The following is a 23,068-nucleotide window of genomic DNA, read 5'->3' as shown; positions in this document are numbered from 1 at the left end:
CAGAGAATATGCGGGAAAGAAGATAACAACAAAGAGAATGCAAACAAAAATCTGTCATCTTAATGCCGTCAAACCTGGCCGGCTGTAACAGCTGTTCAAATCCGCCTTGCTCATCAGAGAGCTACGATGAAACCATGATATATTCATTTACAGGTAGGGACAGTTGCCCAACAACAAATTATTGAGTGCACTAGCTGTCAAAATCAGTGATTAGCGCAACTCTGATTTAGAGTATGCTACTAGTTCGCGCCATTTTTCGTTGTTTGTGTGCGTTTTGGTCCTTAACTAAAATACACACATACAACCAAAACTCGTTGACAGATAGTGCATTTAGCGAGAAAAAATAGTACAGTGATGAATCCCAATCCCATGGCAGCCTGTTGTACGCAAGATATAATTACCAGGTAGTGTACCGTAAGCAACTGAATACAAATTTTTCTCACTGAGCGCACTATCTGTCAACGAGTTTTGGTTGTGTATGTGTATTATATTGGGTTGCCCAAAATGTAATTGCGGATTTTTCATATAGTCGGCGTTGACAAATTTTTTCACAGCTTGTGACTTTGTAATTGCATTCTTTCTTCTGTCAGTTATCAGCTGTTACTTTTAGCTTGCTTTAGAAAAGAAGTGTAAAAAATGTATATTTGATTAAAGTTCATTCTAAGTTTTATTAAAAATGCATTTACTTTCTTTTAAAAAATCCGCAATTACTTTTTGGGCAACCCAATAGTTAAGAACCATATCACACAAACACCTTTTTTAAATCCGCCTTGGAACAGTACCCTGCTTTAATGAATTTTCTCTTATTTGTACCATGGGGTGTGCACTGACACCATCTTACATTTTATTCACGTACCTTGTCATATGTTTGAATAAACGTAAACAAACATTTTGTCTAGCTAAATTAAATTTTTAAATTTAGCGTTTTGAATTCGATGTCTCACTTTATTGAAGAAAGATAGAATGACGATACAACTCAATTACAATGCTTGTAAGGAATATGAATTAATTGAATATCCTGGTCTTGTAAAAAGTACAGAAAATATGCTAAACACGTTGGGTGGTTTAGCGAAGGTATCTCAGGTAAGCCTACTGAGAAATTGCTCTTTTCAAATCTATTGATCCAATGTTGTATTAATTGTAGGTATTAGGCGGAGAAAGCAAACGTTTGGAGTTGCGGTTTCATCCGGATAATCCTTTTAACAAACCATTGTGCGGAGATGTTGGCAGGCGAGCAGGACTTTTGTTATCTGTCAAGGTGCGGAGATCAAAACGCAATCCAAATAAACCACCACAATTTGTAGTAAAAATTTTGGGTCATATAACTAAAAGTTTTACATTCGAATGTAAGCCTTTTGCAATTGTAAAATACTTCAATGTATTAATCATCTTATTTGCTCCCGATTATAGCTCTCTGTGATTTTCAATATTTGCCATTTGCAAGAGATCCCATAACGAACACTGGTGAAATGAGAATGGTTCTGGATTCTATTGTACCACAATCGGTTGTTGATATAGATTATTACAAGTAAGTTTGATGTTATTTTTTTTATTCATTTCAATTCGTTTTGCTTAATTATTGTTTACAGTCGCACTGATGTTCCCGTTATAGCATTACCCACAATGTTTGCCCGTTCAGATTCGGTACATACTGCCATGTTTCGGGGAGATTTTTCGAAAGAAGATGGACAAAATGAAACATTGGGAGTTCTTATAAAATCGAACTATGAGTGTCGCGATATTGTGCCATTCAATATGGTAGATGGGTTTCCCACACGCCCGGATCCACAAATTGTGAAGAAAATGAAAGTTAAATATGTTTCAGATGAACAGCTAGAAAGGGTAAAAAAGGTAAGATATTGTTTGTCTTTCAAAATACTAGAATAATATCGAATAATAGAATAATACAATATATCCATGCTGTTTTTTTTTTTCTTAAGCTTTTCGAGGAGTGTCCTGTTTGGACACGTATAGCTCTGCTTTATGAATCAGGGGTATCTCCTGACAAGCTCAAATGTATTACTCCATCCTTAGCATATTATTTTTCAACTGGACCGTGGCGAACATTATATGTGCGTTATGGGTACGATCCTCGTAAAGACTTTAATTCGCGCTACTATCAAACATTTGATTTTCGTCTGCGTTTTCGTTCAGGAGTGTCGGAGTTTGTAAGTTATAAGAAAAATTGTAAATATATATTGAATCGACACATTAACATTTTAGGTTAGCGATCGCAAAACGACTATCAAAAAACGTCACGAGAATCCTTATGAAATAAATTCATTGGTACAAGATATTAATTATCCTTATTTTGATGAACAAAAATTGCCACGTTCACGCCAATGTATAATGAGAGTAAGTCCAAACATTAAATGCATGTTTTATTACAATACTTATTTTTTATATATTAGTACTGTGACATACGTATGCCCAAAATCCAAGAAATGTTGGAAAAAATCCCATCCCCTATGGCCGGTGCGATGTGTAATGAACGCAATGGTTGGTTGCCTCAAGGATTTGATAATCAAGTACGCCAAATCGTTAGTAACGCCGTCAAGGAACTATTAAAAAATCATTATAGAAAAGAACAAATTCTGGCAGAGGTTGATTCATATGAAAACGAGGTTCGTATTGACAAATTTTGCATTATAAATTGAGATTTTATTTAGCTTTCTGCTAAACTATTTGAAAGCAGGACCAATATTATGGAGAAGATGGAGAATACGATGAAGGCGAATATATGAACGATGAAAATTTAGAAGAAATTTTGGATAACATGCAAGTAGAACAGGAAGAAAACTAAAATCAACTATTGTTTAATTAAATAAGCAATTGTTTATGCGTAATTTTATTGGTAAATAAACATTCGCACTTTATGCTTGCATTAAATACATATTTCAAGTGCCATGTTTTATACTTCATTGTATAAATGCGCCTGCAATAAAAATGACGAAAACTTCCATGTTTAATTTATGGTTTGCATCTATCCAAGAAACGGGGATACAAGCAGACTTCCCGAATATGATAGCGATTAAGTAGCCAGCACATAAATCGCTCCAAACCTAATCCATAACCACCATGTGGTTGAGTGCCATAGATGCGTTGATCGGTATACCAATAATAGGGTTTAGGATCGATGCCTTCACGTTCATAACCTTTAAGTAACTCCTCGTTATTGTAAATCCTCATTGAACCTCCCACAATTTCACCGACATTTGGCAACAAAACATCGACGCTTTCAGTTAATTCTCGATTTTCAGGGCAAGTGGACATATAGAATGACTTAATATTCTTGGGGAAACGACACAACATAATTGGTTCGTTAATGGTATCCGTCATTTTGCGTTCTGGTGCCTCCGGAATATCCTATGTAACAAGTAAAAATTAATGATGAGACCATATACAAATTTCTTACAATTCTTACCTCTCCAAACTCGTAAAATGAACCATCATCTTTAGTTACATTGTTTTCCTTCAACCATTTTATGGCATCCTCATAGTTCATCCGTCTAAATGGGCGATTGGGTGGCTTAAAATCAGGATTCAATTCATGTACAATGTGACCCCAGGGGGACTTCAAAACAATGTCGACAACGTCGCAAACAAGATCCTCCAAGCGATCCAATAAATCATCGAATGTAATGAAAGGACATTCAGCTTCAATATGTGTGTATTCTGCCAAATGACGTCTAGTGCGACTTTGTTCTGCGCGATAACTTTGTGCAATGCAGAAAACATCTCCCAACGCAGGCATACAGGTTTCCAAATACAATTGGGAGCTCTGAGTGAGGTAAGCCTCCTCGCTGAAACATTATAATCACTAAATAAATATTTGCTTATTTTATAAACGCTTTAGTCAAATAATAATTTGTTGTTATGATTTATGGCTATGTGCGATAGAACGCTTGTGTTATTAGAACGCTTACAATCGCCTAAATCGATGAGAAAGCCAATTAAAGTAGTGCTAATTGTAAAACATGTAATTTTCGTCTTTTTTTATAGTCAATTTGTTTAATGATGTGAGCATAGAACAATTGGTGTATCGTATGTATCGAGCCTCGACCTGGAGTTCAGATCAACAACAAGTAAAAGCGTTCGGCCGTGCCGAATCCTTTGGGTCGATTATGCATTGCAACCCAACTTCGGCTAACGGACAAATTTGTTATAGAATCATCTATTTCTGCATTGAATTGCATAGATTTTTTTACAATTTTCTTGGTAGGTCTAAACGTTCAAATACTGATATTGAATAAAACTTAGAAAAAAAATACGAATTTGTAATAAGTTTTATTTCAAGGTTTTATCTCCAGGCAACCCAACTATCCATAATCGACCCCTTATATGCCCTCTATATCAAGCAATGGCCGTTATGGACGGTACTTGTCATGACTACGAGAAATCATAAAAAAATACCACTTAAAAAAATTCAGCCAATTCGGATAATAATTGTGCCGACTAGAAGCTCAAGAATTCAAATAGGTCGAACAGTTTATATGGGAGCTATATCAGGTTATAGGCGGATCTTGGCACGGCTGTTGAAAGTGAAATCAAAAATTTACTTGCAAAATTTCATTCAAATCGGGTGGTTATTGTGCCTTCGAGAGGCTTAAGAAGTTGATTCTAACGATCGACTTATATGGCAACTATTTGAGCTTATAGACTATTCTTGGAACAGATGTTAGAATTCTAAATAGAACACTTCACGTAAAATTTCAGCTAATTGATGATATAATAATTGCGCCCTCTCATTGTTGCAGCCACTTTGCAAGTGGAGGTGGCGATCCTTGTTAAGCTCGTTTTGGTTGTATACACGAGGTTGTAGGCCCTGCTGAACTTTTAGCCTTTTTAAGTGTTCGTTTCTAAATTAAATTTTGTTCGGCCCTGCTGAACTTAAAGCCTTCTTAAGTGTTCGTTCCTAAATTAAATTTTTTAAGTGCAAACTATGAATGTTTGTCTTCACATTTGTACATTTTGGAAATTTTGGTGTTCAAAAATCCTTGGAAGAACTGTAACTGGAATTCGGGCGGTACCGCTATGTAGGGGTTATGTCAAAAGATGGACCTATCTTGATAAAAATTTAGTTCGCACATATTTACTCATTCAAAAGCCAAAATGCCATTGTTGGAAAATACCTAAAATACGGTAAAATCGTAAAAAATAGGCGATATCTCTGAGAAGCCAAAATTCCAAATTACAGCAACATTTGTTGGAAAATACCGTCAATCCCTTTAAAATAGGTGAAATTCGGTGGTACCGCTATATAAGGGCTATGTCAAAACATGGACCTATCCTTATAATGTTTCGTTTGTATATTTGTTTGCTCTTTGAGAAGCCAAAATGCCCAATGTTGCTGTAATTTGGTACCACTTTTATTATTCGATACCACTATATGGGACTATACCTAAACATGGATCAATGTTCACGATTTTTTGTAATAGTGTTTCAGTGTTACATCAAAAAATACCAAATGTTGCTGTAATTTGGTACCACTATTATTATTTTATACCACTATATGGGGCTATACCTAAACATGGATCAACAATATTCACGATTTTTTTGTAATAGTGTTTCAGTGTTACAGTTGAACATTTAAATTTAATAAATTTAAACGTTTTATGAACAAAATTCAGTGCAAAATTTAGTTATACATATATGGCGCAAGATATAATTATATCTGAAGCCATATCTATTTTAATACAATTATATCAGATATGATGCTATTGGGTTACCCAAAAAGTAATTGGGGGTTTTTAAAAAAAAAAATTAAATGCATTATTAATAAAACTTAGAATTAACTTTAATCAAATATATAATTGCCATTTTGTTCGATAACCTTTTGCCATCTTCCTGGCAAATTTAGTATTCCACGCTCATAGAACTTCTGGCCTTTATCTGCAAAAAACTGAACCAAGTGCGATTTTATAGCCTCATCATTGCCGAAAGTTTTACCATTTAAGGAGTTCTGCAAAGATCGAAATAAATGGTAGTCTGATGGTGCAAGGTCAGGGCTATATGGTGGATGCATCAAAAGTTCCCAGCCAAGCTCACTCAGTTTTTGGCGAGTGACCAAAGATGTGTGCGGTCTAGCGTTGTCCTGGTGGAATATGACACCTTTACGATTGAACAATTCTGGTCGCTTCTCCTTGATGGCTGTATTCAATTTGTCCAATTGTTCACAGTAAACATCCGAATTAATCGTTTGGTTCCTTGGAGGGAGCTCAAAATATACCACACCCTTCCAATCCCACCAAACAGACAGCATAACCTTCTTTTGATGGATATCAGCCTTTGAAGTGGTTTGAGCTGGTTCACCATGCTTGGACCATGATCGTTTTCGACTAACGTTGTTGTTAACAATTCATTTTTCATCTCCAGTTATGATTCGTTTTAAAAACGGATCGAATTCGTTGCGTTTAAGGTGCATATCACAAGCGTTGATTCGGTTTGTTAAATGAATTTCTTTCAATACATGTGGTACTCATATTAAAATTGACGCTAATCCAACAAATGTAAACAAAATTTCGCGCACTTTTTTTCTAAAACAAGCTAAAAGTAACAGCTGATAACTGACAGAAGAAAGAATGCAATTACAGAGTCACGAACCGTTGAAAAAATTTGTCAACGCCGACTATATTACTACTATATTACCGACAATTACTTTTTGGGCAACCCAATATCTAGTGAAAGATAGATTTAGATAGATATATCTAGTACCATGTTTTAGCATCTGATTGTAAACCTGCACGAGTTGTTCCACTGTCCAAGAAAAAGAGCTATTATTCTATTGACAACACGGGTCGGTTAAGCATTATATCGGCATTGTCGAAAATAGCTGAACAACTCATGAAACGATTTATAATTTTTGGTACGAAAAGCAGTTGACGCTGGAGATTATACTGTTTGGTAGCCCCGGATCTATCTAAGGCCTACGTTAAACTCATTCATAGATTGAATCGCACTTTTGGTCTTGCATCATCTGCTTGCAGATTTATTTTTTCGTATTTATCGTGTCGTTCACAGTTCGTTCCCTTTAATGAACTGTGAACGTTTGTATTTAAATAATTCGTTTTGTATTTAAATAAGATGTGTAACCATATTGATGACTCATATTGTTGCCCTTTTTTGTATGCTGTTGACAACATCAACTTTTTTGCTATTGTTTTTTTCTAGATATGGAGATTGTAGTCAACCTTAAAATAGCAAGGGCCGTATTGATTCTTCATATTCAATGGTTATTACTACATTGCGGCTGTTGTATGGTGTTAAATGTTTATTTGCCAGAATTTATATGTAGGCGACTCGCAGTTTCTTAAATAGTGTCCACTATTTGCTATGGTAACTAGGAGGATCCGTTCAGGGAGATATTAATTTTTTCTAGGTCTTCTCGTAACCCCGTCTTTGTTTACCTTGTTTTTATTTACCATAGCCAGAATATGTTTCCGTTCTAATTTTAAGCTCAAAGAATTCACTACCTTTTCAACTAAACTTATAATGAGCCACTTGGAACTTGATACTAACCTGAAATAGTTAAGCTTAAACAATGTTGCGCCTCCCTCAACTTGTGTTTGCACAAGAGTAGGTGGTGTGACCTCACAATATCCATGTTTGAAATAATGCGAGCGGAATGCTTCCATAACGACAGACCGCATTTTTAAGATCTTCGATGTGTTTTCGCCGCGAATCATAATATGACGATTATCCAATTGCACATCAGGATGGGCTTCTTCATTGAGAATACTTTCGGCACCACCCGCGGGAGCCAAACCAATCAATTCCCAATAGTCGACATGTAATTCGTGGCCTCCGGGTGCCTAGAAAATTCAATATTACTTTGTATGTACATAAGCCGGGTCGATTTTTTAATCGTATAGCAAAAACATAAACTACATACAGTTCTAAAAAGTTGCACCAAAGAAACGATGTATATAGAATACAATCTTAATTCGCGCCTCTCTACTTCAACATTTTTTTTCTGTTCTTTCGATATTGGATATTTGATTTTCTTGTGATCGAGGTACAGGTCGCATTTGTTGTTTGATTATCTTGATTACATACAAAAAGAATAGGAAAAAAAATTCATTTCGAGAAGCATAGTTTCTTGGGAGAAACTTCTTAGAATTGTATGTAGTTTTACTCCCGGCCTAATGAACATATATCTTTAATTTAAAAATACGCTTTCAATTCGAACTTACCGATTTACCCTCTGGGACCTGTTTTAACGTACCAAACAACTGCACGGAAGATTCCGTGGTCAATGTAAGAGCATCATAAGTTTGGCATAGGCGATCAGTTAAAACACACTGCAAGAAACCGGTACCATCGCGCAAGGTGATAAAGATAAGTTTTTTGCCTTGGCGTCTCAGACGATGAACCCAACCATAGATTCTCACAAGTTTATCACGGTTCTTAACTCCATCAAAGATACGAATCTTCACAGCCTCGGACAAAGACGGATCTTTGGTTAATACAATCTTTTTGGCCTCTTCCAAATTTTGGTTACGCTTTTCGGCATCTTCGGCTTCGCGTTTGTCTTTATCGACATTTTTATGACTTTCACGTAACCAAATTTTTTGGATCTTCTTCAATTGCGACTTTGCGGCAAGTTCATATTTGTCACTTGCATCGGGATCTTTGCTATCGACATATATCACAGGAAAGGGTTCTTTTCTTGCATGGCGCATAGCTTGAAGAATAGTTTTATATGGCTTCGATTCAGAACCATCGCCGGATTCATCATTTCCGGACTTTTCGGAAGTATAAATAGCTCCTGAAAAATACATTTGCGTTAAATTGCAGTATACGAGGAAAATCGAAAAAAGATTATCTTTTTTTAAACAAAAATGTTCGGCCTTTTATTTTGCGGACAAATCACACAAAACATGTTTCTTTTGAAGCTATGAGAAATGGTAATACTCCAAAATGGCAACCGCGAATAAAAAACTCCTAAAGGATATTAAAATTTTACTACCACTATCACGTGTAATACTTGTCTGGTTTTATTTGTTAAATGCACAATAATTTCTTTCAGTTGTTAACCATTTGTAAATTTGTTGTAGGGGTCAAAAGTCTCAAGACCCAAAATTAAGTTTTAGCTTTTTCCTCCATGATCTGTTCAAAATATTATTTGGTTTAAGTACTATGCTCCATATCCTTCCCAATTTCAATTGTTTGGGTCAAAGTTGCCGAGGGGTTTCTGGGTCGCGAGTTAAAAGATTTTTTTTACATGTTCCTGGAGTTATTAAAACAAAATAAGATTTCTGTGCCAAGTTTACGGGAAATTCACTTTTGTAAAAACATTATTTTTATATGAAATACATATATCTATATATCATATTGTATGTACATGTGTCATGCTTTTTTCACGGGTGCCACCTCAACAACGTGCATGAATTTGTCTATATATCTATGAGACAGAATACAAAATTTTGTAACATACCCAATGTCAGATTGGCCATTTCGTCAGCAGGCATTATAACAACTGTATTTACTTTTATTAAATATTTTACCGATGTACTACTTTCAATTCAATTAAATTGCATCAGATTATTGTAGCATGGATACACCAGCCGAGCCGAATGCAATGATGGGGTATCCGAGACAGCATATTGCAAGGCTTGGTTATCGATAAAGTAGTCGATTTGACGAACGTCAAAAATATATCGACATTAGGGCATGTACCAAATTGAGGCATTTTACTATGGTCAGATGGAAGGCGGATTTAAAAAGGTGGTCTCATGCCAACTAGTAACAGCTGGACGGGTTTGACGGTATTAAGATGTCTTCTTCTTTCTCGCATATTTTCTGCTCATTTGCGCACACGTATACCCACACGCACACAAATTTGTTTGCGTGTGTTGGCAAAACGCAGACTAACTTAATAACAAAATGGACGATTGCACCATATGATTTGTGGTTGTTGCACAAATGAGACCACCTTTGATCGTTTCTCCATGGGTCAGATGGAATTATACTCTTGAACCCCGTTTACACTGCTCTTTAAATCCGGATTTAATTGCTCGATCATCTGTTTTCCCTTCATAAAATCGGCTGACAAGAGTCTTAAATCCGGATTTAATAAGCAGTGTAAACTGGGTTTTATATATGTTTGCAGTGTTTTATTTACCAGTCTAGAAAATTCGCTAGCTTAAGGTTGAGGTTAAGGTTACTTACCTCACGCAGCATTTATGCGTGCTTACGCGTACATGTCAGAAAAATTTAAATAGGCCGGTTTGTAGTGTGTGAGTTACACAATAGATGCACACACGCATCTGATAGAATAAATTAACCAACTCTCAACTTAAAGCTGGTACTATATTCGTTTTTCACAGTTGAAAACACACATTTTTCACGGTTACTTTTTGAAACACTACACAAATCTCAATGAAAACATCATACTTTTACGAAGATTTTTTCATAAGTAAAGAGAAATGTACTGAATGTAATCAGCAATTTTTTTTTGCTTAAAAATCTATTATCTTAATAAGTAAAAGTAATCACGAGAAATGTCGCGAAAAACGAACATAAAATTATTGCCAATTTCCATTGAAATGACATAAATAAGCAAATTTTTAGAAATTCGTGGCCAGCAAAAGGCGCATGGTATGTAACTCAGTCAATAGAACGCATGTGGGAGCTTTAGATTGCTCAATTACGCATGAGTGCTGCGCGTGGTATGTAACTCCAGCTTTAAGGACAATATGCACCTCTTGCGAAATTTTCGTTACCATAAGAATTGCATGCCGAACGTAGAATAGCGTTTCAAGCGCCTCGATCTTCTGCTCTCATTCTAAAATCTCTGACACCAAGTTGTCTCCCACCATTTGATCTTTCCATCAGGCCTTTGGTCTTCCCGGTTTGCGTGTACCACCGTGTTTGCTTTCAAAAGACATCTTTGCTGGAGCTTCTTCACCCATTTTAACAACATGACCTAGCCAAAGTAGCCATTGTATTTTGATGTGTGTAGTTATCCTATCGTCGTCATACGGCTCGTGGTTCATACGTCGCCTGATTCAAATATTTTACAAAAAATCTTTCTCTCAAATACACCAAGCTCTGACTCATCTGCTTTCACAAGTACCCATGCTTCAGAACCATATAACAACACGGGTCGAGAGGTGGCCTTGTTTCGAATCTGCTTACTTTGTCCAAAGTAGCATCTGTTTGCCGAGGTAGACCCGCCCCCGGAAAACTATGAGAAACAAAGGAATAGTAAAAAAGAAACGTACTATTCTAAAATGTGTAACTAAAAAGAGGAAGCACCACACCTACCTGTTGGACGCCTTCTCGCCTGGTCTCATGGCGAGGGATATAACTTTCCACTGGAGTCGGAGCTCCACCATAGCAACGATTGAACCACTGTTGCCCCTTATCTGTCTCTTCATCTTATTACCCCCTTCCTATTACCTTTTGTCACAAGATCTACATGATCTTAAAGAAAGCCATGATTTTTACTAAATGATATAAACATTTCAAGTGTTTTTGATATTCTCAAATTTGAAAGTAACCATCCTAACAATTATTTCTAAAAAAAGAACAGTTAAAAGTTAGATATTATTCGAAATTCAAATGCAAAATTCAATATAATAGATTGACTAGGAACATGGTGAATGAATCTCGTTTAATAGTAATACAGTTTCATTCAACAAAGATAAAAACTAGACGCAAAAGAAAAAATATTTGTGTATATAGCCAACTCAAAGCAGATCTAATGGCATCTCGTCTCTTCCTTCTTCGGGGTTCCTGCCGCCGAATGTGCGTCTTGCCCCCACTGGAAGCTTAATTGCTGTCTGTCCGGATAACTACACACTCGTTAAGCGAAACCTAAATTATTTTTCTTTACTTAAGGCTGGTACTTTCTTTTTTACGGAAAATTTTCCGAAAATCGTTCTTTCGGTAGTTTGACAAGGTTGATTTTTTTGGGTTCCTTTGGCCAAAATGTTGCCATTTACATATAAAAAAAAATAATATGGCACCAAACAATTTATCAGCTGCTTACGAGCATGTGTACACACAAATATGAAAGTATGGGTCGTACTGAAATTCAAGTATGTTTTTGTAATTTCAACCATAACCCACCCCTTCGTAATTAATATATAATGAATCACAAAACAATTTAAAAAGAGTCAAATGCAGAATTTATTTGTAAAAATAATTAGATTTTGTAATATTTTCACTGTTATAAGTTAAATAAGCGCAACTTTCCAAAATCCTTTGTCAGCAACTTCCACTTTTATCCAAATATTTTTTTTTTTTTTTTGTAATTGCAAGACCAAAAGCGCTACACATTCTTTCCCAAACCTTATTAGATTGATTGATTTGCATATTGTGAAAGAAATATTTATTTTTCTTTCGAGAATATTTACTTATATTTAAAAAATACTTTCTTATTTATGCATCCACAAACACTTTATTTTTTTCCACCAAGGTAAAGCATCACCAACACCAACAAACACCCAGTTACAATTAGAAGTTCGACGATCGCGTTTATTTTGCGTAAGAAAATGACTTGTTGCACAGCGACTGTCATAACTGGTTCTTTCATCTAGGGAAAATTTACATTTCGGGACGCCCATTGAGAGCACAATCAATATGCCTCTAAAATAAATAAAAAATAAACGTTTCTTTCATAACAAACTATTGTACGAAGTAATAACATATTGGCAAAAGAAACCAAAAAAAAAATAAAATGTGATAACCTTGTCAAGCCACCGAAAGGGCGATTTAGGGAAATTTTCTCCCAAAAGAAACGTAGTACCAGCCTTAAAGGAATAAACAAATTTCTATTTGGTCTACTTTTTTAATATTTTATTTATTTTCCTCTTGGTCTCTATTCTCTCACAAAGCTTTGTCTCTTCTTTCAACTTATGTGTTTCTTTTTTGATGTCACCCAATGTTCTTTCGTTTGTTTACAATAACACCAATACTGCACGGCTGCATTTTCACTCTTTTTTTCAGGCTCACATATTTGTCTACTTATCGGCTCACCTCCTGATTGCTGCACGTCCAAAAAGGAAAAAGAAAGATTTTTCCTTCCGCTCCAATGGCCAGTGTTTAAATTATTCTCATCATGGCGCGCTTCCCAGGGAGAATTTCCTCTGATTGGCCAAATGACAACGTAGAACCAACTGTCCTACTGTCATCATATAGCCTAGTATTGACTTCGACTTTTCACACGAACAACTGTCAAAATGCATTATACAAAAATGGCGAAGATAATGCGAACACATTCCGTACAAGTGGTATTGAGTTCTATCAGAATGCACTTATGAGGCGAGGTCATGCGAAGAGCTGAGCACAATTTTTTATTTTTGTTTTGATTGTGCAGTAAATCTAATTGTTTTGATTGTGCAGTAAATCTAAATTTCAAAGGCTTGATAGCATAGCTGTGATTTTTTTTCTAAAATGTTAAAGACATGTTCTATTTGATCCGATTTTTCACACGTTATGAATAAAGTCAGTGCCAATCTTAAGCAGCTGATTATGCTCGGCAATTGTCCGCTAGATGGAGAGATAACAAGGTACACGCGGCATGGGAAAACTAGTTGCAAAACACGAGATTTCCGAAATCTCGACGCAAATCTAGATTTGCTCCAAATGTAAACAAGATATAATTTAAGTGTAATATGATTGAATTTCATATAATTGTATTTAAAAGAATTATGATATTTTGTTACAGTTTTTCACAACAATCCCGAAGGTTTAATATACAAATGCTTCCTTTTTTGCTTAAATTGCCATTAATGCAAACTCTTGACAACACGAAAGTTGGACTTCGAAATGTACAAACAGGTCATAAATAGAATATTTTAGTCCCATCAGTCATTGTACAATTTTAGTGAACACTGCTATCATCAGTCCGAAGTCAAATACCTTGACAACGTATTTGTGAAAAACGTATATCGATAATTCAACCATGTTATTGTCATCTCTATGTTGGTATGTTTTGGTTTCATTCCCATCCCCTAGGGACAAGGTTTGTTTCGTTGCACTGCCAAATTAATTCAAAATCATGTCCAGAAATCGCAAACGGGAAGCTCAAAGCAGTAGTTCCGAGGAACTGGACAGCGAAGAAGAGAGTCGTCTCAGGGATATAAAAGAAAGAGATGAGTTCGCCGAGAGGCTTAAGAAACGTGATGAAGACCGTACCCGCAAAGTGCTGGAAGCCACATCGAGCCGAAAAGCCATAGAAGAGGCTGCTAAACGTTTAAAACTGGAACATGAAGACCGTGATAAAATATTGCCACAATTGCGAATACAATCGAGAAGGAAATATTTGGAAAAACGTAAAGAAGATAAAGTTGCTGAGCTAGAAGCTGATATATTGGACGATGAATATCTCTTTGATGAGTCGGTGTAAGTAAAATAATTTATTAATAATTATTCATGGCCTATAGTGATAATTGATAACTTTCAGTTTGACAAATAAGGAAAAACAGGAGAGGGAATATAAAAAACAATTGTTGACCATAGCTAAAGAACATGAAAAGGCACGTGAACTTGAACGTATTCAAAGATATCACATGCCTCGTGATTTGAAAAAGGGGGTAAAGGAAGAATATGTTGAGGTAGATGAAAATGAAAAGATGCCCCATTCTGAACAAAAGAAATGGGAAGCGGAACAACTAGCTAGTGCACGGTTTCAATTTGGTGCAAAAGATGCAAAAGCTCAAGAAGAGTACGATCTTTTATTGGACGATCAGATTGACTTTATAAAAGCCCTAACTGTAGATGGATCCAAAGAAAAGGACTCTAAAGAGCCTCAATTATCGGAGGCACAGCAAAAACGTATGACAATTGAAGAGACTCAAAAGTCGCTTCCTGTATATCCATTTAAGGAAGATTTAATAGCTGCGATTAAGGAACATCAGGTGAGTAAAAGTAAGGTTTCTAAAAACCTTCTAAAAATTTAAATGCTAAATGTTGATTTGTTAATTTTTTTTATTTATTAGATTCTTATAATTGAAGGAGAAACTGGATCAGGAAAGACCACTCAAATACCACAGTATCTAGTGGAAGCTGGGTTCACTGAGGACAAAAAGAAGATTGGTTGCACTCAACCTCGTCGTGTGGCTGCTATGTCCGTGGCGGCTCGAGTTGCTGAGGAAATGGGTGTCAAGTTAGGAAACGAGGTGGGATACAGTATCCGTTTTGAGGATTGTACTTCAGGTAAGCTAGACAAATTTGAAAACGATTTGTGACAACTTTACAATGTTTACAGAAAGGACTATACTCAAGTATATGACTGATGGCACCTTGCATAGGGAGTTTTTGTCGGAGCCGGATTTGGGTTCGTACAGTGTTATGATTATCGACGAAGCCCATGAGCGTACCCTTCATACCGATATTTTGTTTGGTTTGGTTAAGGACATTGCACGTTTTAGAACCGATCTGAAATTGCTGATATCCAGCGCCACCTTAGATGCAGAGAAATTTTCACAATTTTTTGACGATGCTCCTATATTTCGTATTCCGGGAAGAAGATATCCAGTAGGTGCTAACAAATTGCATTCGATGTTTTGTTTTAATTTTAAATATACATTTTTAGGTAGATATTTTTTATACAAAAGCGCCTGAAGCGGATTATATTGATGCGTGCTGTGTGTCGGTTTTACAGATACATGCCACTCAACCTTTGGGAGATATTTTGGTGTTTCTTACAGGCCAGGACGAAATTGAGACATGTCAAGAAGTTTTGGCGGATCGCGTTAAGCGCTTGGGTTCTAAAATTAAAGAGCTTGTAATTATACCTGTTTATGCTAATCTACCGAGTGATATGCAGGCAAAGATTTTTGAACCTACTCCTCCGAATGCCAGAAAAGTTATTTTGGCTACTAACATAGCGGAAACATCGCTGACGATAGATAATATTATTTACGTTATCGATCCCGGGTTTGCTAAACAAAATAATTTCAATTCCCGCACTGGTATGGAATCGCTTATGGTTGTTCCCATTTCGAAAGCTTCAGCCAATCAAAGAGCGGGACGTGCTGGTCGCACTGCACCAGGTAAATGTTTTCGTTTGTATACCGCCTGGGCTTATAAGCACGAGTTAGAGGACAATACGGTGCCAGAAATTCAGCGCATTAATTTGGGTAATGCGGTTCTCATGTTGAAAGCTTTGGGTATAAATGACCTAATACACTTCGATTTTTTGGATCCTCCCCCACATGAGACACTGGTTTTAGCTTTAGAACAACTATATGCCTTAGGAGCCTTAAATCACCACGGAGAACTAACAAAATTAGGAAGGCGAATGGCAGAATTTCCAGTGGACCCAATGATGGGGAAAATGCTGCTGGCAAGTGAAAAGTAAGCCTATTTTTTATTGACTTTTTGCAAGATTGATATTAAGATTTGGTCTATATTTTTTAGATACAAATGTTCCGAAGAAATGGTTACTATAGCTGCCATGCTGTCCGTTAATAGTGCAATTTTTTATAGGCCTAAGGACAAAATTATACATGCTGATACTGCCCGCAAAAACTTTAATCACATGCATGGTGATCACATCAGTCTAATGCAAGTCTACAATCAATGGGCTGAGACTGATTACAGTACTCAATGGTGTTATGAAAATTTCATACAGTATCGTTCGATGAAAAGAGCCAGAGATGTCCGTGAACAATTGGTGGGCTTAATGCAAAGAGTTGAAATCGATATGGTATCTTGTCTCCCAGAAACTGTTAATATTCGCAAAGCGGCAACTGCTGGATATTTCTATCATGTAGCACGCCTATCAAAAGGAGGAAATTATAAGACTATTAAACATAACCAAACCGTTATGATACATCCAAATTCATCATTGTTCGAAGAACTACCCCGATGGGTTCTCTATCACGAGTTAGTCTTTACTACAAAGGAGTATATGCGACAAGTAATCGAAATAGAAAGTAAATGGTTGTTAGAAGTAGCACCACATTATTATAAAGCAAAAGAACTCGAAGACTCAACAAATAAAAAAATGCCTAAGGTTCAGGGTAGGGCAACAATGACAGAATGAAAATTATTTACTATGTATTATTGAGTTGGTTGAAGGCGAAATCTAATAATTAATAATTTATTAATGCTTTTTTTTTGTTGAAAATCGGACTTCGAAAAAATTTCCATGAAAGTAAATGTTGAAAACAAAGTTCGTCGAAGTTGGTCTATAAAATCAAATTTCTCTCAAATTATCCACAAAGTTAAAATTTTGACATATTGCTGTCTTTCCATTTTTCCCTTCTTTCTGCTGAATAGATGTTTTTTCTCCCCAATATGTCTTGTTGTTATTGTAGGCACAATTTCATGTGGAGATGGCGATCCCCGTGAAGCTCTGTAGGTGGGCAAGCTCGTTCCGGTAGTCCTTTGCTAGGAACGATTCTGTGTCGATTCCGGTACACAGTTCCGCTCCTCTCCACGCTCCGCTCCGTCAATTTTTTTTTGCTCCGCACCCGTTCCTTTTCATTTAAATTGACTATTTATTTTTCATTTTATTTCTTCTTAACATACCGTTATATTTATAAAAAACAAGTAAAAACGCATTCGCAAACGCAAGTTCGGCCGTGCTGAAATTTCCACCACCATGGATGCAGGCATGGGATAGCTGTGTGCACCACACAGGTTGGAACATTGAGGTCATTGCTTGTTCATTACTGTCACCAGAAGCTTAGCTGCGAGCTACCGGGCGCGTCCACAGGCTGCGGATAGTGGAATGCTCCATACGAAGTAGCTGCAACGGCAGTCGAGCGGAGAGTCTCAGTGAGAAGCCGGGCAGTACCGGCTCTTGCACAAATACTGACAAGGCGGGTTATTAGCGCATTTAAATAAATCAATGACCACCCTGTTCCTTTCGGCCGACGGTCCTTTGTACCGGAACGAGCTTCCTTACGTACAGGAGCTTGACGAGGATCGCCACCTTCACATGAAAATGTGGCTACCACAACACCACCATGGATATATTAATTATACTATTTTATTATAAACCTAACCTAACCTAACCACATTAATTATCAAGTATTGGCCGATTGGATAATATTCGGTTCAGGTGCGAGAAGCCTTATACAAGCCTCAGTTTCAAATTTCAGAGAAATGAGGTTATAAATGAGGACTGGATGGCTTAAGTTCACTTATCGGGACATATAACATCTACAATATATCCAAATATGGTCTGACACGGACCACACACGATTCGGCCAAGTGAAACTTCATGTTCCAAATCTATATGGCAGCTATATCTAAATGAAGTCCCATCTGGTTCAGTTCGTATAACGAGATGGCCAGGTCAAATCACTGATCCAAATAACAGCGAAATCACGTAATAAAAGGGGGTTTCGTGGGCTTAAAACCCTAAATCGGCAATTAGGTCTATATGACAGCTACAACATAATATGGTCCGATATGTACCATGTGCAGTTTGGATAACGAGAGGACTAGTGCAACTCACTGTTTCAAATTTAAGCGAAATCGAAAATATCCTACAATGAACATGGCGGTAGTAATCCCTACATGGATGATGGAGCAGTCAAGTACGGTAATGCAGAGATAGAGCTATGTTGTGTCTCGATTAATGGTCAAGTTTACAAGCCCGACATAAGTGACCTAGGAGACTTTAATGCACCCAACTTACTCGCAGACGAGAGTGATGGGATCCGTTGCACTGAACCCACTAACCCGTAATTAGTGAGCTAAATCTTGAAATAAACAGATCAGACAACGAACACAAGCGGAATTTGTGGCAGGAAAACTTGGAACAATGTAACTTAGGTACCGGTGTAGGCAAGCTGTGGTCCACTGTTAAGTTACTCTCGGACCCCGGTAGAAGGGTTGACAAAACCTCAGTCACTTTTGTCGACGTAACTGCGACTGACCCGAAGAGCTGCGCCAGGTTGTTCAACCGTTTATTTATTGAGCATATCGAGAGTGACAAGGCTAGGAGGAGAGTCAGTCGATGTATACGTGGTTTCCGAGCCGGTGGCATACGTGGTGCCAAGTCAAGGCGTTGAACTCCGACGGAATCCCTACACTGATGCTGAAGAATCTGGATATACCTGTAGTCGAGTACCATACAACTGTCCCCACCCAGTCTTTGAACACTCTTATGGTACCCAATATCTGGCAGATGGGCAGAGTGATACCGCTACGGAAGCCTGGGAAGGACCCGATTAAGGGTTGGCATTCTATTCTGCTTTCGGAATTGTTGCGGAAACTTTTAATTGTTCCGCGAGCGAAATTGTCAGCAATCAAATGTTTTTGTTTCCATACCAAAAAACATTTTTTTTATTTGCACCTATTGTTTTCTTCATTTAATTTATTTTTTCGCAAATAAATGAAGAAAAACGAACCAACGAAACCAATAAAACCAATAAAACATACAAAATTGATGCCGGCAGTGGTTTCAAGGGTTTCCATTTTTCTCACTGTAAGCAGTCATTTCCTCATTATAAGCAGAGTACTGCTTTTCCGCCTATTTTTAGGCAACGTTTCGCCGACGTTTTTTTTTATATGGAGTTTGACAGCATTCCGCTTGAAAAGCTGAAGAGAATACTCAGTTTAAGGGGAGTTGTACAAGCCGATCTCCCTTCTCTAACCAGTAATCAAAACGCTTGAGGGACTACTCCTACCGAGCCTCGTTGGAGAATCAGTTTGGATTTCGATGATTGCATAGCACAGCAACTGCTTTGCATGCCATCACCGCACACATTTGCCGTGGCTTCAATCAGCCATGTGCCATGTGATAGGACGGTCGTCGTGACACTGGACCAAACTAGTAGTAGTATTAGTAGTAATAATTCTTCCTTTATTATAAATAACAGTATATATGTTTTTATATTAAATTTTGCCGGATTGAGTTTACGAGTTATTATATTATAAATTATTTTTTAAGATATTGTTTTTGAATTTGTAACAAATGTTCATACAAAATTATTGGTATTCATTTATGATATATGATCTGTACTTCATTGCTGTGCTTAGATATCTTATTAGATTCTCCCAGTCATCACTTTGCTGCCCATTTAGTATGTCAATGTCAAACTATTTGAGGACATTGCCAAAACGTCTCTCCAGCCAGGCTTGAAACGCTGGGTCGCGAATTATATGTATGGTCACCTGTCATTTGTGGAATTTAGAGATAAGAAGTCAAAGTCCTCACTTGATACAAAATCGAAAAATTCTCATGTTACTTTGTTGTTGTTGCAGCCACATTTTCATATGGGGGTGGCGATCCTCGCCAAGCTCCTCTATGTGAGTAAGCTTTTTCCGGTCTAAAGGGCCGATCGCCGCGGAACAATGTGGCCTTTGGTTATTTAAAGGCGTCAATAACTCTCCTTGTCATATTGAGCATCGTAGGCACTCAGTTTTTGTGTAAGAGCCGGTGCCGCCCGGCCTCTCACTGAGACTCTCCGCTAGATACCGCTGATTGTCCGCGACTGCCGTTGCAGCAACTCCGTATGGTGGATTCCACTATTCTCTACCTGTGGACGCGCCCGGTAGCTCGCAGTTAAGCTTCTCGTGACAGCAATAAACACCACACAGATCAGACCTCTGTAACTTTGACACTATTTATAGGCTGATAGCTCTTTCTGTGCCAATATGGTAGTTTTATAGTAAGATTAAGCTATTCAATTATTTTCTTAAAAATTTGCGCTAATTTTTATTTGTCTTGTCTTTGTTGGCAGCCTTCTTCTCTTACCGCTTCAGTCTCTTATTCTCAAGTGAATTAGCAGCCAAAACGACTGAAGTGGAGAAGTATTTTATTCAAATTCGGCATTTGGGAAAAGTTCGTTCTTATTTTTGGTCAAGCCCGGGAACTCTTTATTCGTTTGTACGAAAACTTTTTTACGTCTTTAATTTAATGTACAAGGAGTTCCCACTTACTTACTTACTTTAATTGGCTATGACAGAACATTTGTTCCACTAGCCGAACGTAAAATAGCGTTCCAAGCACCTCGATCTTCTGCGCTTATTTTATAATCTCTGGCACCAAGTTTCGGGGTGTCTCCCATCATTTGATCTTTCCATCAGGCTTTTGGTCGTCGTCAAAAGACCTAGTCAACGCAGCCGTTGTACGTGTAACTATACTATCGTCGTCATACAGCTCGTGGTTCATACGTCGCCTATATTCTCCATTAACGCATACTGGTCCATATATTTCACGAAGAATCTTTCTCTCAAATACTTCAAGCACTGCCTCATCTGCTTTCACAAGTACCCATGCTTCAGAACCATATAACAGCACGTGTAATCGTCGTCTGTCGAGAGGTGGCCTTGTTTCTAAACTGCTTACTTAGTCCAAAGTAGCATCAGTTTGCCAGTATTATTCTTCGCTAAATCTCAAAACTGGTGTCATTAGTTTCGGTTACGGCGGTGCCGAGGTAGATAAAGTTACTGACTGTCTCAAAGTTGTGGTTCCCAACTTTCTCCATTTTCTTTATCTGCTCGGTTGTGCAAGGTTTTTTGGGAGTTGAAACCATCCATTTCGTCTTATCTCCATTTACTGCCAGACCCAATTTCACTGACTCTCTTTCGATTCTTTCAAAGGTTACAGTAATGACCTATGATATCGATGTCGTCGGCATAGGCGAGTAGCATGTGTTCTCTTGTGATTAGTGTGCCATATCTATTCACATCTGCATCTCGGATATTAAAGAGATCACACTATAGGCTGTCTCCTTGTCTGAAACCTCGTTTGGTATTAAATAGTTCCGAGAGATTCTTTCCTATTCTTACTGAGGAAAGCGTATCAGCAAGTGTCATCCTGCAGTCTTATTAATTTTGCCGGCATATAAAACTCAGATATAGCTTGAAATACCTTTGAACGTAAAGGGGTATCGAAAGCGACTTTGTAGTCAACAAAGAGATGGTAGGTGTTGATTTGTTCTTCTCGGATCTTTTCCAGGATTTGGCGCAGTGTGAATATTTGCTCTAGGGTGGATTAACAAGGTCTAAAGCCGCATTGATAGGGCCCGATTATCTCATTGACTTTAGGTTTTAATCTTTCACACCGTACGCTCGAGAGTATCTTGTATGCGATGGGGAGGAGACTTATTCCTCTGTAGTTGGCACATTCCGTCTTGTCTCCTTTCTTGTGTACGGGACATAGTATGTTGAGGTTCCAATCATCAGATATGCGTTCTTCTAGCCTTATCAGCGTTTCGCCTCCAGTCTTAAATAGTTCAGCGGGTAACCCGTCGGTTCCTGTTGCCTTGTTGTTCTTCAGTATTATCATCAGCGATTAGTTCTGCGGTATCCTCTTCGCGCCAACGTCGGACACTAACAAAATTGCAAATTTTGCCCATGAACATTCCATTAAAGAACAGGGGCAAATTTCTCGCATACCAATAAGTGCAGTCCGATTCAAGTTTAAGCTCAATGATAAAAGACCTGCTTTTTATAGCCGAGCCCGAACGGCGTAAGGTAGTGCGACACCTCTTTTGAGGAAAAGTTTTTACATGGCATAGTATCTCACAAACGTCGTTTTTTATGTTCTCGCCAGGATTCGAACCCAGGCGTTTAGCGTCATTCCATACATGCTAACATCTGCGATACGTCGAACACTAGCAGTTGGGTAAAATGTTGTTTCCATATCTTCAGCATGCAATCTGTATGAGTTACCAGATTTCCTTCTTTGTCTCTGCAGGATGTTTAATACTTTGGTAGAATTTCCGGACTTCATTCTGACTCCTGTATATCTCAATTCGCTCACACTCTCGTCTTTCCATTTCAAGGTCACTTTTTATTTTTATTTATTTCTTAATAGTAATACATAAACGTCCTCTGCCAAAAAAACGAATTACAACGATATATACTCCTAAATAAACATTAAAAAAATTAAATACTTCATAGTTACATTAAGATGTAAGATTCTTTGCCTAATTCATTTTAATTGGCTCCCCATCCATAACAAGATTATGTAAAATTTAAACTGTTGGATTTTTTAACAAGTCCCATGTTAGCAATACAAAAAGATTCAAGCTACAACACTAAGTTTGATCTTGGTCGTACCATGGGTTTCTTAGGGGAGGCTTCCGGTACCCAATTACGTATTTCGCGGCATTTTCCATTGATTGGACAATGGTTTGCTACTGCGCCA

The 23,068-nt window shown here is 37.4% G+C and overlaps 3 protein-coding genes across 5 annotated transcripts; 2 read left to right on the top strand and 1 right to left on the bottom strand.

The window, feature by feature from the left end:
- The first annotated feature begins 848 nt into the window (after window positions 1–848).
- LOC106085370 (general transcription factor 3C polypeptide 5) lies at window positions 849–2,893 on the top strand. Of its 2 annotated transcripts, none has more exons than XM_059364992.1 (8): window positions 849–1,083; window positions 1,145–1,346; window positions 1,411–1,528; window positions 1,590–1,851; window positions 1,941–2,168; window positions 2,224–2,355; window positions 2,412–2,624; window positions 2,693–2,893. In XM_059364992.1, the coding sequence occupies exons 1-8, from the start codon at window positions 964–966 to the stop codon at window positions 2,801–2,803; spliced, it is 1,386 nt and encodes a 461-aa protein (XP_059220975.1). In that variant the 5' UTR covers window positions 849–963; the 3' UTR covers window positions 2,804–2,893. The 2 variants fall into 2 exon arrangements, with proteins under 2 accessions (XP_059220975.1, XP_013105045.2); XM_013249591.2 differs by having other exon boundaries at window positions 851–1,083; window positions 2,696–2,893.
- Window positions 2,811–9,611, bottom strand: LOC106085369 (asparagine--tRNA ligase, cytoplasmic). Its single transcript, XM_013249590.2, has 5 exons — window positions 9,437–9,611; window positions 8,193–8,767; window positions 7,519–7,811; window positions 3,425–3,803; window positions 2,811–3,366 (listed from the first exon to the last, which is right to left on the bottom strand). The coding sequence occupies exons 1-5, from the start codon at window positions 9,468–9,470 to the stop codon at window positions 2,971–2,973; spliced, it is 1,677 nt and encodes a 558-aa protein (XP_013105044.1). The 5' UTR covers window positions 9,471–9,611; the 3' UTR covers window positions 2,811–2,970.
- Window positions 9,612–13,937: 4,326 nt separating this feature from the next.
- On the top strand, window positions 13,938–17,005 carry LOC106085372 (pre-mRNA-splicing factor ATP-dependent RNA helicase DHX16). Of its 2 annotated transcripts, none has more exons than XM_013249593.2 (6): window positions 13,938–14,352; window positions 14,414–14,867; window positions 14,949–15,165; window positions 15,218–15,486; window positions 15,545–16,308; window positions 16,372–17,005. In XM_013249593.2, the coding sequence occupies exons 1-6, from the start codon at window positions 14,009–14,011 to the stop codon at window positions 16,997–16,999; spliced, it is 2,676 nt and encodes an 891-aa protein (XP_013105047.1). In that variant the 5' UTR covers window positions 13,938–14,008; the 3' UTR covers window positions 17,000–17,005. The 2 variants fall into 2 exon arrangements, with proteins under 2 accessions (XP_013105047.1, XP_059221776.1); XM_059365793.1 differs by having other exon boundaries at window positions 15,218–15,490; window positions 15,549–16,308.
- The last annotated feature ends 6,063 nt before the right edge of the window (window positions 17,006–23,068 follow it).

The sequence above is a fragment of the Stomoxys calcitrans genome, chromosome 3 (assembly GCF_963082655.1).
Source record: "Stomoxys calcitrans chromosome 3, idStoCalc2.1, whole genome shotgun sequence".
Lineage (NCBI taxonomy): Eukaryota > Metazoa > Arthropoda > Insecta > Diptera > Muscidae > Stomoxys > Stomoxys calcitrans.
The sequence above is the reverse complement of the archived record's forward strand: the minus strand, read 5'-3'. Positions and strand labels throughout refer to the sequence as shown.

Coding starts and splice junctions, on each gene's coding strand:
- LOC106085372 (XM_013249593.2), top strand. CDS start 14,009: ATGTCCAGAAATCGCAAACGGGAAGCTCAAAGCAGTAGTTCCGAGGAA. Junction 14,868..14,948: donor CTGCGATTAAGGAACATCAG/GTGAGTAAAAGT, acceptor TTTATTTATTAG/ATTCTTATAATTGAAGGAGA. Junction 16,309..16,371: donor ATGCTGCTGGCAAGTGAAAA/GTAAGCCTATTT, acceptor TATATTTTTTAG/ATACAAATGTTCCGAAGAAA.
- LOC106085370 (XM_059364992.1), top strand. CDS start 964: ATGACGATACAACTCAATTACAATGCTTGTAAGGAATATGAATTAATT. Junction 1,852..1,940: donor AGCTAGAAAGGGTAAAAAAG/GTAAGATATTGT, acceptor TTTTTTCTTAAG/CTTTTCGAGGAGTGTCCTGT. Junction 2,356..2,411: donor CACGCCAATGTATAATGAGA/GTAAGTCCAAAC, acceptor TTTATATATTAG/TACTGTGACATACGTATGCC.
- LOC106085369 (XM_013249590.2), bottom strand. CDS start 9,470: ATGCCTGCTGACGAAATGGCCAATCTGACATTGG. Junction 7,812..8,192: donor AGGTCCCAGAGGGTAAATCG/GTAAGTTCGAAT, acceptor TGAATTTTCTAG/GCACCCGGAGGCCACGAATT. Junction 3,804..7,518: donor TTTAAGCTTAACTATTTCAG/GTTAGTATCAAG, acceptor ATAATGTTTCAG/CGAGGAGGCTTACCTCACTC.